Source organism: Loxodonta africana, chromosome X, assembly GCF_030014295.1.
Source record: "Loxodonta africana isolate mLoxAfr1 chromosome X, mLoxAfr1.hap2, whole genome shotgun sequence".
NCBI classification, from domain to species: Eukaryota; Metazoa; Chordata; class Mammalia; order Proboscidea; family Elephantidae; genus Loxodonta; species Loxodonta africana.
Genome location: NC_087369.1, coordinates 174,408,372 through 174,428,416, shown reverse-complemented (window position 1 = coordinate 174,428,416; position 20,045 = coordinate 174,408,372). Strand labels below are relative to the sequence as shown.

At 41.6% G+C, this 20,045-nt stretch overlaps 1 protein-coding gene across 1 annotated transcript in view; it reads left to right on the top strand.

Annotated features, from left to right (window-relative positions):
- The window catches only part of GABRA3 (gamma-aminobutyric acid type A receptor subunit alpha3), a 172,844-nt gene that overhangs the window by 124,244 nt on the left and 28,555 nt on the right, over positions 1-20,045 (top strand). The window contains exons 5-6 of the mRNA XM_003421224.4: positions 8,928-9,010; positions 16,299-16,442. Of these exons, the coding sequence (XP_003421272.1) occupies positions 8,928-9,010; positions 16,299-16,442 (227 nt within the window). The remainder of the gene's footprint in view (positions 1-8,927; positions 9,011-16,298; positions 16,443-20,045) is intronic.

Sequence of the window (20,045 nt, the reverse complement as noted above, 5' to 3'; positions counted from 1 at the left end):
TCCCTTCCTAATACTCTCTACCCACATGTTAATTTTTCTTCCTGGGACATACCACCTTTTAATATACTATATAATTTACGTATTTATCTTGTTTTTTTTTTTTTGTCTTCTCTTCCTTGAACGTAAGCTGTAAGAAGGCAATGATCTTCTTGTGTTCACTGCTATACTTACATTGCTTAGAATAATACCTGGCACATAGTAAAGTGATCAATAAATATTTTCTGACTACATCAATGAGTCAGGAAACTTGGATAGTCAGCTCTGTATAAGAGATTCTGGGTGATTTGGGGCAGGTTTCTTCCCTTCTGTTTTCTCATATGTGAAATATATGGGAGGATAAAACTAGATGTTCTCTGTAAGGCTCTTCCTGCTCTAAAATTCTAGGAAAGAGACTACATGCCTGTTTATGGATTGAGATATTATGCTTTTGAGGAATCATATTGTTATTTTGACAAAAGCCCAACAATACCTAAACTCTGTCTTGCCAAACCTACACCTCCTCTCTGCAAGGTTCCCATGAAAATGAATGCCTTTAGAAAAGAAAAGGCATTCATTCATCCATCCATTAATTCAGTAGATATTTATTAAATGTGTGCAGTGTACTAGGTGCTGCCCTAGGCTCTTGGACACATCAAAGAGTAAAGGAGACAAAAATTCCTAACCTTATAGATGGGAGAGAAAGAAAATAGATGATAAAAAAACAACAGCAAAAATTATATGATATGTTAGGTGCTATGGCAAAAGAAAGAGCATGGTAAGGTTTACTGCACAGAGGGTGGGTAGTAGCCTGGTAGAGGTAGGCCTCGTATAAGAAGGTGGTAATTAAGCAAAGACTTAAAATAAGTGTAGGAACTAGTCATCTAGATATTTGGAGGAAGAATATTGGAAGAGAGGTGTGTATTAGCAGGAGCCCAGGCTGACAGCAGAAACCAAGTGTGTTTTCTTGGGCAAATCTTTGCCCATCTCTTATTTTTAGTTTCCCCCTCTAAACAGTAAGAGGTTGGAACTAGATGGCAAGTATCTTTGAAACTCTAAGTGATTCCTTGGATATTTACAAAATTTCCCATGTGTCTTGGACAAAGATTCAATTATCAAGCCCAGTCTGTAATATCCTACCAATCTACCTTTTATTCTTAAGGCATAAAAGGGGTTTCATGGCTCAAAGAACCAGGCACAAGAGAAATGTATTTCATTGAGAAACCTGCTCTTTGTGTCGGATACTGAAAGAATTCCATGAGTGTTTAATAAAGAAAATTGTGTTCATTTTTTCTACTTATATTTCTAAGATACTGCCTCTTATGAGTAATACCAAGGGGAAATTACTTTATGTCTGCCCAGCAGTCCTGGGGATGTGGAGAATAAGACCATAGCAAATAGATTATCAAGACAAGATGTAAAAAGTAGTGATTTCTGATTAGGTGCAGAACGGACTTATAATAACATTCCTATCTTCTTTCCCATCCACTTCTTACCCATCCCTCCTAGGCACAGAGCACAGAGTAGAGAGCAGATGTTTGTGGGGGCAGGGCACTTCACAAGCCAAACTATGCTGTGCTCATTTCCTTGGTTCTTCTATACACCCTCTCTGACCTCCTGTGCCTTAATGTTCTTCCTTCTTGCCCTCCCTCTAACCCCGCACCTAGCTACCAGCTACAAGACACCTTCAAGGCTTCTCTGCAGCAGTAAGCACCCTGACTGTACTCAGGCTAATATCCTCAACTCCTGCCCTGTGTTAATAGTTAACTGCATATATGAGTGCTCTCTGTCTCCTCCTTTAACAGTAGTCAGCTGTGAAGGCAGGGATTCTGGCTTTGCATCTTTGATTCTTCCTCCTTCTCTTCCTATCTTTCTTGCTCAAAGATTTTTTATTCTGTTGCCATCAAGTCAATTTCAACTCATGGCAACCCCATGTGTTACAGAGCAGAACTTAGCTCCATAGGACTTTCTTAGCTGTAATGTTTATGGAAGTGGATCTCCAGGCCTTTCTTCTATGGTGCCAGTGGCTGGGTTCGAGCTACCAACTTTTAGGTTAGCTGTCAAGTACAAACCAATTGTGCCACCAAGGGACCTTATTGTTCAAAGATAACCATAGATAATTAGGGTATATCTCATGTGACTGAAAGATTCCTAAAGGATCTGAGGAGATGTTTGCCCTCAGATGAATAGAAGATAGTTGAATGAAGAAAGAACACTGGATTTGCGGTTCAACTTTCCTGATTATGTGACCTTGAGCAAGTCACTTTAACCCCATGAGTTCTTGTCTCTGAAATCAGAATAATAATGCCTGAAATATGTCTCTCATGGGATCACTATGGGGAGCAAATGGGACCAAAACAATCTTTAGTTCCAGACTGTCAGTGACTCTGCCTCCCAAATGTTAGGAGCAGGCCTGAATACGATTATCAATGTGAATGTGCTTTAGAAGTTTGGCATGCTGTGGGCATCTCATGGGTTATTAACAATGACTATCATAATGATAGTAATTACACGATGAACCTCCTGTGCCATCCTAGACACATGGAAGTCTGTAATTTCCCAGTAAACATTTCCCTGGTGTATTCATTTCCTAGGGCTACCACAACAAAGTACCACAAATTGGGTGGCTTATCAGAACAGAAATTTACTGTCTCACAGTTCTGTAGAAGTAAAAACTCAGAGTGTCGGCCTTGTTGATTCTTTCTGAGGCTTTGAGAACCTGTTACATCCCTCTTTCTTAGCTTTTGGAAGCTCCAAGTATCTCTGGCGGACCCATCCTACTCCAGGCCGACCTCATGTTAACTGATAACACCTTCAAAGACCCTATTTCCAAACAAGGTCACATTGACTGGTATCTGGGGTTAGGACTTCAACATACCTTTTGTTGTTGTTGTTGTTGTTAGGTGCCATCGAGTCGGTTCCGACTCATAGCGACCCTGTGCACAACAGAACGAAACACTGCCTGGTCCTGCGCCATCCTTACAATTGTTGTTATGCTTGAGCTCATTGTTGCAGCCACTGTGTCAATACACCTTGTTGAGGGTCTTCCTCTTTTCCACTGACCCTGTACTCTGCCAAGCATGATGGCCTTCTCCAGGGACTGATCCCTCCTGACAACATGTCCAAAGTATGTAAGGCACAGTCTCGCCATCCTTAGCTCTAAGGAGCATTCTGACTGCACTTCTTCCAAGACCGATTTGTTCGTTCTTTTGGCAGTCCACAGTATATTCAATATTCTTCGCCAGCACCACAATTCAAAGGCATCAACTCTTCTTCAGTCTTCCTTATTCATTGTCCAGCTTTCACATGCATATGATGTGATTGAAAATACCATGGCTTGGGTCAGGCACACCTTAGTCTCCAGGGTGACATCTTTGCTCTTCAACACTTTAAAGAGGTCCTTTGCAGCAGATTTACCCAGTGCAATGCGTCTTTTGATTTCTTGACTGCTGCTTCCATGGCTGTTGATTCTGGATCCAAGTAAAATGAAATCCTTGACAACTTCAATCTTTTCTCCATTTATCATGATGTTGCTTGTTGGTCCAGTTGTGAGAATTTTTGTTTTCTTTATGTTGAGGCGTAATCCATATTGAAGGCTGTAGTCTTTGATTTTCATTAGTAAGTGCTTCAAGTCCTGTTCACTTTCAGCTAGCAAGGTCATGTCATCTGCATAATGCAAGTTATACTTTTTAGGGGGGACACAGTTCCATCCATATCAGTGATATCTCACTCTCATCAACACAAGAGAAGCAGCACTAGGAAACAATGGCCGAGGAAGGATAGCCTCTTGCTAGGATAGTGCTTCCTGAAAAAGGGTTGAGGAGAAAGAGAAATGGAGACTATAATCATACGATTCCTTCCAGGCATTTCATGTATTTATTGCCTCAACAAGACACTTCTCCAACAGGATTCCTTAGTAATTGCCTAGAAAGTGAGACATATTGATGCTTTATTAGGCAGGGCTTCGGGTTCCAAGGAGTACCTGGGCCCTGAAAAGTTATTAGCAAGAGTGCCTGTCTAGGTGAAAAAGCTACTGGATGAATGAGTGACCCTGTGATTGATGACCGGCTTCTCAATTTGTTAGCGCTCCAAAAGGATGGCATGGATTGGGTCCAATATAACCAGGAGATATAAAGGCCAGCTAGAAATAGCTCATCAGAGCCAGGTTCCAAAGAACTCTGAGTTTCTGCTGTGTGGGTCCCATTTCTACACAGGAGGCTACTATCTATGGCCAAGGGAATTTGATGTTAAAAATTTGAAAGAAATCAATGTACTTAGTGAGCCAATAGAAGAGATAAAATGGAACATTAAAAAATAGTCAATGCACAAAAGCGAAGAAGTTTCCGGGATAAAATGAATGCTTCAAAGGTCAGCGGAGCAAGGGCGGGGGTTTGGGGACCATGGTTTAAGGGGACTTCTAAGTCAATTGGCAAAATAATTCTATTATGAAAACATTCTGCATCCCACTTTGAAATGTGGCGTCTGGGGTCTTAAATGCTAACAAGCGGCCATCTAAGATGCATCAATTGGTCTCAACCCACCTGGATCAAAGGAGAATGAAGAACACCAAGGTCATACGATAACTAAGAGCCCAAGAGACAGCAAGGGCCACATGAACCAGAGACCTACATCATCCTGAGACGAGAAGAACTAGTTGGTGCCCGGCCACAATCGATGACTGCCCTGACAGGGAGCACAACAGAGAACTCCTGAGGGAGCAGGAGATCAGTGGGATGCAGACCCCAAATTCTCACAAAAAGACCGTACTTAATGGTCTGACTGAGACTAGAGGAATCCCGGCGGTCGTGGTCCCCAAACCTTCTGTTGGCCCAGGACAGGAACCATTCCCGAAGACAACTCATCAGACATGGAAGGGACTGGACAGTGGGTAGGAGAGAGATGCTGATGAAGAGTGAGCTATTTATATCAGGTGGACACTTGAGACTGTGTTGGCATCTCCTGTCTGGAGGCGGGATGGGAGGATAGAGAGAGTTGGAAGCTGGCAAAATTGTGGCGAAAGGAGAGACTGGAAGGGCTGACTCATTAGGGGGAGAGCAAGTGGGAGTACAGAGTAAGGTGTATATAAACTTATATGTGACAGTCTGACTTGATTTGTAAACGTTCAGTTGAAGCTCAATAAAAGCTAATAAAAAGAAAAATAGTCAATGCAAAACAAAGCAGGAAATAAGGGAAACAGGAACAAAGAACAGGTGCAATGAATGGAAACCAAATAGCAAGGTGATAGACTTAAATTCAGCTATATCGATAGTTACATTAAATGTAAATGGATTAACAGACCAATCAAAAGGCAAATGTTGTCAGATTGAATAAAAACAGAAGACTCAACTATGTGATGTCTGTGAGAAATGTATTTAAAAATGTAAAGACACGGATAGGTAATGTACTGTTTCAAAAGATAGAAGACAGAGCACTTTCCATCTCATGAGGTCAGTATTATCCTGATACCAAAATCAAGCAAAGATATTAAATGAAAAGAAAATCATAGACCTATAGCCCTCATCAATATACATGCTAAGATCCTTAGCAAAATATTAGGATTTTGAGTCTAGCAATACATAAAAAAGAATAATTCATTTACCAACTGTTATTTACGTCAGGAATATAGGTTGGATTGACATTTTAAAAATCAATGTAATTCAGCATGTAATAGAATAAAAGAGGAAAAAAACCATAGAATCAGCTCAACGGATGTAGAAAAATACACATTAAGAAATTGCAATGCCCACTTATGATATGAACTCTTAGCAAAAAGGAATAGAAGGGAACTTGCTCAACATGTTAAAGGGCGTGTATAACAGGATGAAACACTGCCCGGTCCTGCGCCATCCTCACAATCATTACTATGTTTGAGCCCCTTGTTGCAGCCACAGTGTCAATCCATCTCATTGAGGGTCTTCCTCTTTTTTGCTGACCCTCTACTTTACCAAGCATGATGTCCTTCTTCAAGGGCTGGTCCCTTCTGATGACATGTCCAAAGTATGTTAGACGCAGTCTCACCACCCTTTCTCCTAAGGAGCATTCTGGTTGTATTTCTTCCAAGACAGATTTGTTCGTTCTTCTGGCAGTTCATGGTATATTCAATATTCTTCGCCAACACCATAATTTGGAGGTGTCAACTCTTCTTTGATTTTCCTTATTCTATATATTAGTAATGAACAATTGGAAAAGAAAATTTAAAAAGAAATGCTGTTTACAATAGTATCAAAAACACAAAGTACTGAGATATTAATGTAACAAAATACTTGTAAGACATTTCATGGAAAACTACAATAAGTATATGGAAGGATGTTTAACATCATTCGTTGTCATGGAAATACCAATTAAAAATCATACCGAGTTACTACTGCACACCTACTAGAATGGCTAAAACTTAAAAAGACTGGCAAAAGCAAGTGATGGCAAGGATGTGGAATAACTAGAATGCCCGTATTCTCCTGCCGGTAATGCAATGGAGACAGTTTTAGCAGGTTCTTATAAAAACTAAACATGCACTTAGCATAGTAAGTTCCACTCCTAGGGGTCTTCACAAGAGAAATGAAACCATATGCATCCATACAAAAACTTGTGCAGAAATGTTTGTATCAACTTTATTTATAATAGTCAAAAATTGGAAACAACCCAAATGTCCGTTAGCAGGTGAATGGATTAATAAATTGTGGCATCTGCATAAAATGGAATGCTACTTAGTAATAAAATAAAGACGGGCTACTGATATAAGCAACTAAATGGATGAATCTCCTAAGTCTTATGCTCAACATACTCTATGACATCATTTATATGAAATTCTGTGAAAGGCAAAGTTAGTCTATAGGGACAGAAAGCAGACCAGTAGTTGCTTGTGGCCAGGGCTTGGGGCTGGAGGACTGACTCCATAGGGCAAGAGGGGACTGTTTTGGGGTGATAGAAATGCTGTATATTTTGATCTGGTGATGGTTACATGGGCGTGTACATTTGTTGAAAACTCATCGAACCATAAGATTAAAAAGAGTGAATTCTATTATTTGTAAATTGTACCTTAACCCATTTTATTTTTTTTTAAATGTAAACTATATGCATTTTGGCTTCAGATTGATGTGATGTTTACCTAAGGCTCCATTGGCCAGTCTTGCCTATATAGAGATGTAGTAAGGCTTCAGGAGGATACCAGGTCTGAGGATCATTCTTCCAACAACTTTACAGGAGAAGCCCCCACTAACTACCCACCCGATCCAGGCACCTCAGTATTTTTTATTTCCATGGCTTCAGTTTTCTAGGTAGATTTGAGAAACAGCAGTGGTCACTCAAGTCTTAAAATTCAAGCCTTTGCCACAACTGAGAAGCCTCTTCTTACCCTTCCATAGTCAGGGAGGTAACAGAATATACAAGCATTGCTAGCCTCTGACCTAACTGCTTTGGGCCAGCACTTCACCTAGAAATGCTTTGCTCAGGAGCACCCTTTCCTGTACCATGAAGTGGGAAATGCTCTGGCCTAGAAGTCAAGACAGCTCATCTCTCAGCTTTGTCATCAAATAGATTCATGATCCTAGAAAAGCTCCTTCTCCATTCTGGGCTTTTGTGAGGAGATTGTCGTAGCCCCTGTAAAAAACTTTCTATCTGACAGACCAGGAATTTTTAGGTTTTTAAGTAATATTCAAAACCCTGCAAAATGTCCCTTTCCAGCCTCATGTTCCACTTCTTTCCATATGTTCCTCCCATTCAAGATGGTGTTTAACTGCATTTATTCATATATTCATTCATTCAACAGGCATTTTTAAATTCCTGCTACGTGCCCAACACTGTGCTAGATGATGGGGATACAACAGTGAATAAAAAGAATGAGTAGCATCCACAAGATCTCACAATCTGGAAAGGGTGGGATGGGAATTCAAATCTAGGTCTTCCTGATTCCAAAGTACATACTCTGGCCACTCTACCACACTTCCACTGCATGACTGCAATTTCCATGTTAGTGACCAAAGGGGAAGTGAGGCTTATTCTTTGTCAGGCGCAAGGCTGTGAGCTCTCATTGTACCCTGTACTTCTTCACAGTGCATGTGTGTTTGCATACATATGTTTATTAGTCTCCCTCCATTAGAAAGAAAAGGCACTAGGGCCCTGGACCAAGCCTGTCAGATGCACTAGAGTAAGTGAGCACAAGGCCTGGCACATTATAAAGACTTTAAAAACAATTTCTGAGAGGCAGGGAAGTGGAAGGGAGGCCAGAAGGACACCAGACCACCTTGTGGGTTGGGAGGAATGCTACTCCCAGGGCCTCCCACCTGTGTGGACATGGTCAATCGTACCCCACCCAGATTCCCACTGAGGAATCCATGCAAGTCTCTCCTACATGTTGGGAGGGCATGAGCTCTTCAGACTTGCCCTCAGAGGTCTCCGATGTCCTCCATTACTTTGATATTTTCCACTGTGTACGTGTGTGTTCTCTAAGATCTGCTGTGAGCAGCAGAGCCGTCTTTTGTGTCATTATTATCAGGGTAAAGATATTATTTCTATACACCTCTCCTCTCCAGCGCAATCTTTAAATTGGTTAATTTACAGGATATTCCGCTGAGAAGAATCAGGATTATCTACCCAATTTCAGAGATAACCATACTGTGATCAGGACTGAATAAGTCAGTGCCCTGGTGTTTCTAGGCTCTTGAGAGCTGGTTAAGGCTGCACAGTTAGGATAGAGAAGTTATACTTGTTTGTCTAAAGGTGGCAGGGTGGGACTCAGAGCTGATCAAAAAATCTGCATACTGAGTGCTGCTTGAAGAGGTACTTAGTCCATTTAATCCATTCTTTGTGATCTTAGAGACTCAAATCTCAGTGAATTTAAACAAAATCTACTGTAATTCTTAGGCGTGTGCCAGTGCTAGTGAATAGGAACTGAGCCTGGTGTTTAATACCATTAGCTTTAGGTTAATTTAATTTTCTCTTTTCCTATCTTTTAGGTTAACAATTCATGCTGAGTGCCCCATGCATTTGGAAGATTTTCCCATGGATGTGCATGCCTGTCCACTGAAGTTTGGAAGCTGTACGTATTTTCTCACATTTTGCTTGCCCAGTCTTCTTCCAAAAGAAATATCATGCTTCCTATTTTTCCCCTCAAAAAAAAAAAAATTCATTGCCGTCAAGTCGATTCCGACTCATAGCAACCCTATAGGACAGAGTAGAACTGCCCCATACAGTTTCCAAGGAGCGCCTGGTGGATTCGAACTTCTGGCCTCTTGCTTAGCAGCCGTAGCACTTAACCACTACGCCACCAGGGTTTCCTTCCTAAGGACATGATCCCTCAAAAAGAATGTGTTTTTATTTTTTTAAATCTCCATTCTACCTGCCTCCTCACACGCCTCTGTCCAGTTCTCAGCAGTGGATGGTAGACTGGAAGAGACTCTGGAGTGTTTCTCATTTTGGAGAGTATTGTCTCGGCCAGTAGCTGTAAATCTTACCGAAAAAAAAAAAGAGCGGAATTAGAAAAATAAAAATTGACTAGAATCTGAGTGAGCTTCTGAGTCTGAGAATAATGGAGGCAGTTTCATATAGGGAGTATACCAAGGTTTGTGTTAGTTATGTCTACATTAGATTTAGCTCCGTATTTTGAGGCAGGCAGTGTATTTCAGTAGACCCAAATAATTACATGTGATTTTTTTTTCAATCATTAATTTGTCAAATATTTCCAGATTGCCCCTTGTGTGCCAGGCCCTCTTCTAGGAGCTTGGAAGCATCCATAGGTAAAACAAAGACCTTGCCTTTGTGGAGTTTATATTACAGTGGGGAGGGTGATGGCAAAAGAGAAAATCAACTATGAATAAAAAAGTAAAGTATAAAGTATGTTGTGAGGTGAGAAGCACCATGGGAAAAAATAAAAGTACTGTGGAATAAGGGGGATCAGTCACGCCTAGAGGGGATAGGTGTTGTCATTGCAATTTAAAGTGGGGGGTGATCACAATAGGCTTCTTTTGAAAGGTAACATTTGAGCAGAAATTTTAAAAAGGTAAAGGAAAGTATAATGCAGATATCTGAGGAAATAGTACTCCGAGAAGAAGAAACAGCCAGGTAAAAGACCCTGGAAAGTGTTTTTATATACATATATAATTTTTTGGGGGGGGGAGCCCTGGTGGTGTAGTGGTTAAGAGCTATGGCTGCTAATCAAATTGGCAGTTCAAATCCACCAGGCAGGCGCTCCTTGGAAACTGTATGGGGCAGTTCTATTCTGTCCTATAGGGTCGCTGTGAGTCAGAATCAACTTGACGGCAATGGGTTTATATGTATTTATATTCGGAGTTCAGTATTCTCTCCACCACCTCATGCTATAAATCTAAAGTCTTGTCCTGATTTGCCGTTAACTAGTGACTGTAACTTGTTCTTTCGCTTTGGATAATTAAAAGCCCTAATAAATGTAATTATTTCATTTAGCTATAAACCTGTACAGTGTCTGTTTCCATTTTGTTCCAAATATATACCAACCTTAAGGCTGTAGCTGCCGGGTCCATCAGAATCCTTGGATTGTCTTGGATTGTGTAGCTTCCTAAGGCAACCTTAAGAAATGACCACAAAGGAGGTGGCTTTAAAGAAGGCAAATTGATTATCTCACAGTTCTGGAGGTTAGAAGTCCAAATTAGGGTATCAGTTGTGGTGACTTCTTCCTAGGGCTCTGAGAGAGAAACTGGTCCATGCTTCTGTCCTAGTTTCTGGGGACCCCCGGCAATCCTTGGCATTCCTTGGCTTGCACCTGCCTCCTTAGTCACATGGCCATCCTTCTTCCACCTCCCTTTGACTCTTCTCCTCTTTTGTAAAATACTACTCATGGGGTTAGATAGAATTAAGACCCACCCTAATAGCCACTCCTTGGAAACCCTATGGGACAGTTCTATTCCATCCTGTAGGGTAGCTATGAGTCAGAATCGACTCAACGGCAACAGGTTTGGTTTTTTGGGGGTTTCTACTCCAGTAGGAGCCCTGGTGGTGCAGTGGTTAAGAGCTATGGCTGTTAACCAAAAGGTTGGCAGTTCAAATCCATCAGCTGCTCTTTGGAAACTCTATGGGACAGTTCTACCCCGTCCTATAGGGTTGCTATGAGTGGAAATAGACTCTATGGCAATGTTGTTTGTTTGTTTGTTTTTCATTTTCTCCTCCAGTGTGACCTCGTGTTAACTGATAGTATCTTCAAAGACTCTATTTCCAAATAAGGTCATGTCCACATGACCAGGGGTTAGGACTTCAACATATCTTTTTGAGGGACACAGTACAATTCATAATGTATTTTTACTAATTATATCCAAACGAAACTGATTATCTTTTCTCTAAAGCCTTCTTCTGCATCTCCTGACTTGGTTTAGATCCTGCATTTTGATGGCTACTTACCTATTGAATCTCATCTCATATCCCTCTCCTCTTTACATTGGCCTTCTGACAGTTCCTAGAACACCACAGGGTCTTTCCCACTTTGAAGCTTTTGTACAACTGGCTATTTCTCATTTTTCAAGTTTCAAGTTTAAAACCCAACCCCTCAGAGAGGGCTTCTTTCATCACTGTCTAATGAAACCCTGCCTCACCCCCGTGACTCCATTTTCTTTTCTTCAGAGTACCTACCATTATCTCGTATCTTCTTTATTTATTTGTTTGTTTATTGTCATGCTTTCCTGCAACTGTAAGCTCAGTGGGGGAATAGGACCTCAAATGTCTCATGACCTTTGTACCTTCACTATCTAATACAGTGCCTTAATATTTGCTGAATGGATGACTGACCGAAGCAATCAAGCAAGCAGTCAATCAGTCTCTGACAAAATGAGTTCAAATGGAATGCTTTTCCATTGGTACTGTTGTGGTAGGATTGTTTTTTACTCACCATTTTCCTGGGGCCTGACACATACCAGGGCTTGTTTAAGAGAAGGGGACATTTGGTAAAGCTACTAAAGGTAAGGAAATGCTTATACCATAATAACCCATAGGGAATATGTTGAGGGAGCCATTCTAGGAGTGCAAAAGGTCTAATTTTCTGGTAGATATCTTTTTTGCAGTATTCAGAACACTACCTTACTGTTACCCGCCGCCCCCCTCCCCCATGAAAATGGAATGATTGGAACTGAGAAGGAGAGGGAAAGAAGCTGAGGGAAGCTGAAAATGAGAGAAGAAAAAGGTCTAAAGTTCTGTTCCCCACAGGTGAATGAATTCCATCATGATTCATGTGCTTGCAAAAGCTACAATCTCAGGGTCATCTAGAGCCCCTTCTTCTTTCCTCTCTTAACCATCATGAAAAGCCATGACTTGTAGTTTGCTCTGCTTCTGAAATCTCCTCTCTGCCCAACTCAATTCAGTCCACTGTCAACTACATATATTATTTCCTGAGTGTCACTCACACCAAACATTGTGGTGGTCTTTTAACTGCTGTCTTGGCTTCAGTTTTGTTCTCCAGTCTGTCATCCATGCTGCAGCAAGAGTTACTCTTCTAAAGCATACATCAAGCCATATCATCTCTCTTCTTCAGGTACATGCACAACTCCTTACAGCCTATGGACTAAAGCCCTTATTTCTTAATGTGAGCCATTAAGATATTTTATGATATTGCCTCAGCTTCTCTCTTGCCTGACAGTTCAGTGATACCATTAATTCCCTTAACACTTGCCTTTGCTGCATTGTTCCTTTGCTAGGAATGTTCTTTCACCTACTGAAGGTGACCTCATCTTCTAGTATCATATGAATTATGATTCCTTCTTCAACATCCCACTCTGAGCAGGAGTAATAACACTCACCTGTGTTTTTGCCAAACACTTGCTTTTGTTCCACTTGTGTGCATGTTTCTCACATTCAGACTTGTACTATAATGACTGTGTTCTTTCTGTCTCCCCCAATAGACTGTGGGCTCCCTGAAGGTGATCACTGCACCTGATTAACCTTTGTCTACCAGTACAGAGTGTGGCTCTGAGCAGACAACCAATCAAGTAGTTTTCAATTTGTTTTTTAATTTCCTTCTTCCTTCTCTTCCTTCATTAGCTCGTGCTTTGATCTCCATCTTATGAAAAGGGAGTTTTTTTTTTCCTCTACGAATCCCTCTGCTCCCATATTTGTTGTCAAAGAAATAAAACCATTGCTTTTTGCATAGAGCGGGTTGGTACTCTTGGCCTGATGGTTTCTGAGGTACTTACTAGTAGCTGCACAATTTATTGTCACTTCTGCACTTGGAAAAAAAGTTAGAATTCCTAGGGCTAATATTCAGTGTTGTCTGCTCCACCTAGTCTATTTATGTTAAGAGATCATGCAAGAAATTCCACTTCTCTTTTAGGGGTAGAAAACATCTTCCATCTTCCATCATCCACTCTGTCCCTGAGCAGATTTCTGTTCTAGTGTTTACACTGTCAAATTCTTGGGTAGATTCTTGGGTGGAATGTTGCATTGCCCTTTAAACATAGGGAGTTACAACTGCCTGAAGAGCAAAGTTAAGAAGACCTATATAGGGGGTTCTCTAATTAGGCAGAGAGGAATTCCAAGCATATGTACTAAAGATGGAAAGCATTGGGAAAAATGAGAGGACAAGGGCCTTGTGAAATCAGGTATCTGTCCTCTCTTCATTCTCTTATTCAACTATTTATTGACTTGGCCCCAGGATTTCTGTTTCTAGAATAATGTTTCTAGTATTCCATGCAGTTTATAGTTAAGAATTAAAAAAAAATATCCTGAACTGCTGACATAAAGGTAATTTCACTAATAGTCCTATGATGGTCCTCACATAGTGGCCTTCGAATAAATTTAGGTAAGGTGTGAGAAGAATCCTGAGGAGATTTCCCTTTCTTCTTAGTAATAGTAGTTTAAAGACCTACATTTCCACTCGGGAGCCCTAGAGTTCCCACAGGTAGCAGAGGATGCTTTGTTTCAAAGGCTGAACCACAAAGGACCATAGCCATCTCTGGGCAGAAGTTTCTAGGTCACAGGCTGCAAATTGATGGTTTGTAGGTGTGATTTGTTTGACCTGTATAGTATTTACAACTTTTAAAAATTACCTGCCTAGACTTGACATTTGGAAAATTTCATATAAAATGTGAATTTTTCATTATTTTATGAAATCGAAAGATTTGACAACACTGGGACAAGTTCCCACAATCAACTGGAGCTGAGTAGTGGCTGTCCCTAGAAGATGGGCATTTCCTACAGTCCCTATCATTTTCTATTCTCTCCCTGAAAACGAGGTCCAATGTCAGTTGCCATTAATCAACTTACTTGAACTCCTGTTTTACTTATAGTATAATTAAGGGCTCCCAGTAGAGTTAAAGGGAAAGTGAAATTGTTCTTGTACCTATAGCTATCAAAATTGAAAAAAAAAAAAAGATAGAGGTGACTGTGGTTTTCAAAAAAGATAGAATTTACATTTCCTTATAGATATGTGTACATCTTTCCTATGTGTACAAAGTATGCCTTTGTTTAAAAAATAAAATTCCAGATACCAGAATTATGCAATCCACTGTAAAAAAAGAAAAACTGTGATTGCTATATAGAGAAGGTGTACAATGAAAATATTAATTAACTTGGAAAAAACAGACTGAAAGTTCAACAGGTTTTGTGTTTGGATGGAGACACAATAAGTGTTGCTGCTGGGAAACCCAGTTATTCACTCAGTTAAAAAAAAAAAAGGCTTCCCAGACATCAAAACATTTTAGAGATGCCATATTCATTTTAAAAAAACTATTAATTGCAGCAAAAGTTATGTGTCTAACTAGAAGTACTGTTTTCAATGTGTTGAAGAAATGACTGAGACTGTATACAGGGCAAGTTATTTGGAAAAGTTGTTTCCTGCGGCATTCTTTTTTTGCAGTTTATGAGGGCATAGATATATACATAATATCATCCAAACCCACTGCCGTTGAGCCAATTCCAACTCATAGAGACCCTATAGGGCAGGCTGTAAATTTACAAGGCTGTAAATCTTTAAAGGAGCAGTCTACCACATCTTTCTCCCTCAGAGCCTCTGGTAGGTTTCAACCGCCGACCTTTCAGTTAGCAGCTCAGTGCTTTAACCACTGCACCACCAGGGCTCCACAGATATCATAGAGTTATGTATATTTTTTTCATGATGTTAATGGGAATTTTGATGCGAACAAAGATTGTTTAGGGGTATTGCCCCATTATAAGCAAATCAGGAAATGACTTACTTATGTATGTTGACTAAAGTCCTAAAAAGTTTAATGTAGTAGATCACAATTACTACATGTGAGTAAGCTTTAATGCCAGACTTTTTATGAAACTTATAGCCAACAATGCCAAGTTTTGCAGGGACACAGAATTTACATTTGTTCATTGACAGCTTCACCAGGAATTATTTGCTTTGCAGTCAAAGGTTTAAATAGAACATGTTATGAACATAGTAGTTACCACCATGAGCTAGAGACCCTCACTGGCATGAACAACAGACAGCACCAAACTTGGATGAACTGGGTAATGGTATGGTGGTCAGCTGCCGTTTCTGAGCCTGGGTGCCTGAGTGAGGGCAAGGTGTTCAGTTTAAATAGGAAATCAGATCTACTGTGTAAAGGGTCAACCCATATCTGGCAATATATAGATACGCAACTCTCTTCTTTTAAGATACTGACTAAAACACAATAGCCCCCACTCCTCATTTCCCCACCATATCCCTGCCCACGCTCCCGTCAAAGTTAATCTGTACTAAATACTGTACTCTACATTGGAACTCCAACTGCAAGGCTGGACGTTAAGACCCTGTGGCAGAAAAAAAGTGTCAAGTTTCTGGTTTGCGAATGAAAGTGGTAATAAATTACGAAAGAAAATTGTAATCATTAGTTATTGCTATTTTTAATTTGGAAATTTTTTATTTTTTAATTTCAAATATCACTAGTAAGAATTTTTGCATTATCTCATATGCTTATCCCATAATTAATTAAAGAAACTTTCATTACATATTTAGCAGTTTACTTTTCTTACAAATAGCCTGACTCCCTCACTGTCTGGCTGCTTCAGGTATTTGAGTTTGTGATGTCTGCATTAGACAATATGTTAGCCATTCCTCCCCCTGCCCCTCCTCTCTATGCTCCAAGGGAAGGAAATTTTTAACAATTTTATTGGCAATGCGGAAGACTGTGAGCCATTGAAAGAAGAGACCACCTCAGGTTCATTTCTGTGTACCCAGCGTACACTGTAGTAGTAGTTCAGTGAAAGTTTATTAGACAGATGGATAAATGCACTTTAGTTGAAGACAGAGCACATATCCAGAACTCTTTGGGGATGGAAATTGTTTTTCAATCTCATGTAAGTTTAGTAGCAAGGGTAATTGTTGTCCTTCCCCTCAACTTCTTCTTGACCCTTCTCTGCTTTAGATGCCTATACAACAGCTGAAGTAGTTTATTCTTGGACTCTTGGGAAGAACAAATCTGTGGAAGTGGCACAGGACGGCTCTCGCCTGAACCAGTATGACTTGCTGGGCCATGTTGTTGGGACAGAAGTAATCCGGTCTAGTACAGGTATTTATTTTTTTTTATTTAACAAACATTTTGGTGGGTTTTACCGTATGCCAGCCACTGTGCTTTCCATGTAATAACTTATTTAATCCTCAGAAAAGCCTTGTGATGTAGATACTATTTTCCTGAGAAAATGGAGGCTAGAGAAGTTCAGTAATGCCTGAAATGCCTCAAATCACAGCTTTACAATGGCAGAGCCCAGAGCGGAAACCAGTCAGACTGGATCCCAAGCCCCTGCTCTTACATGTTGCCCTGCCCATCTAGTGGGGCAGAAGGTCAAGTGCATTAGGGTTGAGGTGTGGTAGAAGAGAAGGAAGAGGGAGGCCATAATGGTGAGAAAGATGAACTTTGATTCTGAAGGTTTCACTAAGACATTTGCTTAACTCAGCCGGTGCTGAGGTGGCAATTTAATAACCCCAGGAGGGGTCAGGCACACAGCCAGATCTGGGGATAAGCCATGGGATTATTTTCTTAAGTGGATCACCCACCTCAGAAACAAGCTTGCCTGGCAAAGCCTGCAGAGTTCTTTTAATGGCTAATCCTTGGGTATTGAAAAATGGAACCTAGAGACTTGTTTTGCAGCCTTAAATTCTGTCCATTTGGAAACCGACCAGTTGCATGGGCCTGAGGAAGGAGGCACCTGAATCCCAACTAACTTTAGAGCATTTGGCAAAATGGGGTCTATCCTGGTGCCTACATCTCTTACACTAATTTTTGCTGTGAAAGGCTGGGAGCTCTCGACATTAATCCTCCAGCAACACTTGTCTCAGTGAAAAAAAACCTCAGCATCCACAATTACAAATGCAGAAAGGTTCTCTTGCCCTTTTGTTTTATTATCTGGACACATGCTGTTCCCTCTCCTTGTGATGTCATAGTCTGTCACCTTGTCTGCCTCCCTCCTCTGTTCTCTTTCCACCCTAGGACCAGGGGAGGGTATCTGAAAATGGTGGCTTTTGAAATGGATTTGAAGGATAAGAAGGATTTAGAGATTTGTAATGAGGTGTGTGGAAAAGCTGATCTTGACAAAGGCAATACCGAGATGTCACAAGCCAAAAGCATGGGAGGGCACGGCATGTGGCGGGAGTGCGAGCAGTAGGTTAGGGCTCCGGTGGGTCAGAGAGCCCAGGGCTGCATGGTGGGCGAGGCCACTGTCCTGTGGTGGTGTTCTGGAGCCCTGTGCTTGAGACTGGTGACTGGACCAGGCAGAGCCCCCCGGGCAAGCACTGGGGAACTGGGGGAAGTCAGAAGTGTCCCCTCCCTTTAGTAGGTGATTGTTGGCTGCTGACACCAAATGCTCCAAGTCTAGAGGAGGCAGCTGAGTGGCCAGTGGTGGGTGTGCCTGGGCTACCGGACCCTGTCACTTGGCCCTGAGCATTCACTTCTGTCGTGTGCAGAGTTAGTCAGAGTCAGCCTGCTGGTGCTCAGATCCTGGTGGCCCTAAATTCCAGAAGGCAGCAGTCTCAGTACACAGATCTTCTTGCATCATCTCTGTGAACAGCCACACTCAGAGCAGCCCCCTTCTCTGTCCCTTGGGGATAGCCCTGGGGCAGGCTGGGCACCAGCAGACAAAGAGGGGGCCTGGGGGCACAGGCTCATGGTAGGCTCAGGAGGCTGAGCCCGAAGCTGCCTGAATCCACTTGGGCCAATTACAGCCTTAGGAAAGCCTAGCTCTGATGCCATGAATACGGATGAGCCCTCCCCATCTGTTAACAGCCTTCCCCTGGTACCCAGGTAGCATGGCCTATGTGTTCTTTCTCTGTCTCTCTCTCTAAGAGCAAAGCATGCATCCCAAGGCTGTGTTGAGAGCGCATATTCACATCTTTATAATAATCCATTCAGACTGCAGCCTGCTGTGTCTCAGGCCCTTAGAGCCGAGCGGTTTAGCAAGATGTGAGCACTGTGAGTAGCATGGGGTCTTTACCATATCCTTGACTATACTCTTCTCTACACTGGTCTCATTGACTTGATGTGGGTGGCGAGCCGAGGGCGGGACTGTCCTCCCAACCTGATCATCGGTCTACTCTCCCCCAGCAAGCAGAAACCATCAACGGCCCCGTCACTTCCAATTCCTCCCAGTTACTTTTAGGCTCTTCTGTTGTTTGGCCCTCCTGTGAAATCGGCCTCCTGCTCCCAGCGTTCCAGTGCAGTGTCCCCTGCTGCCCTGCCATGTACCTGCCTGCCCCTGCCCTCCGGCACAGCATGCGTGGCCCTCTCAGCCCACATGGCTGGGCCTCTAGCTACCCTGGGTCTCCCCTTAGCCACCTGGATTCTCACCGTGGCCACGGCCTCTGCTCCCTCTTCCCATTCATTCATTCTCCAAGCAGCCCCAGCTCCTGTTTTGTTCGGTTGAATCAATGTTTAGTCTTTACCACACAGGCAGTTCACAGTTTATGCTGGAAAAATTCGACCACACAGAGAAGCAAAAGATGGAAATTAAATCACTCTGTCACTCCATGATCTCGAAAAATCTCCTTTGACGGTTTTGGTACAGTTAGAATGGACACACATTCATTATTACCTGTGCTAGTTACTTAAAAAAAAAAAAAACAACATATATTTAAAATGCCCTCCTCCAAGGCCGGGCATTCTCAACAATGATGTGATATGTGTTGTTATTACAAGGAAATGTAGCATTTCATTGGGAAACTCAGGAAAATAATATCTTCACTTTTAATGCACTCATGTGTATGGATCATCTATTTAAGCAATTATCTACTGTTAGTTTCTGCATTTTAATGCTATAAGTGACACTGCAAAGACCGTCTATTTCCATTTATCATTTTGTTCCAGTGTAATTATCTGCCTAGGATAGAGACAGAATATTGAGATTGCTGTTTCAGAGAGTGGGGGCCTTTTTAAGTTTGTTAATGCATATTGACAAACCGCTGTTCTGAAAGGTTAAACGATTCACACTCTCATTATAGTGCATGAGCAAGCCAGTTCCCTTCACCCTTGGCAGCAGCACAGGATATTGTCTTGCTTGTTTTGTGATTGTTGATCAAAGTAATGCATGGGCAGGGGGATGGGAGTAATAAAGATCCATTTTTGCGCATGTACCGAGCCCTACCCTGAGGACATGTATGAACTCATTTAACCCTTGAACAACATAGTGAAGTAGACACTATTGTGACCACAGATTTCCAGATAAGGAAACTGAGCCTCAGACAGATTAAATAATTTTCCCAGGTTCACACAGCTGGTAAGGTTTTGAAACCAGACAGCAACCTGGCTCCCAGTCTACGCTCATAATCACAACATGGATCTCTCCCTCTGCTTTTGATTTAGGAAGAAAGAGACAGGGAGAGGGAGGGAAAGAGAGAAATCAAATAGCACAGAAAGGTTTCTTCTCAAAGGTAACATTTCCCTTTTTAACCACTTATGTTTTACTTCTGGTGATTCCCTGCCTAGCTCTAAACAATGCTAAAAACTTTGAAGGTGAGTGAAATATGGATCCCCTGCTGATTATCGCCTGCCTCCTCTCTCCGGCACCAGATCGGGACAGTGTCGCAGTGGCTGAAGAGTAAAAAAAGAGATATAAATATATATAATATTTCTAGAAAGATACAATGTAAGAGACCATTCATTGTAATTACATAAGGGGTGGAG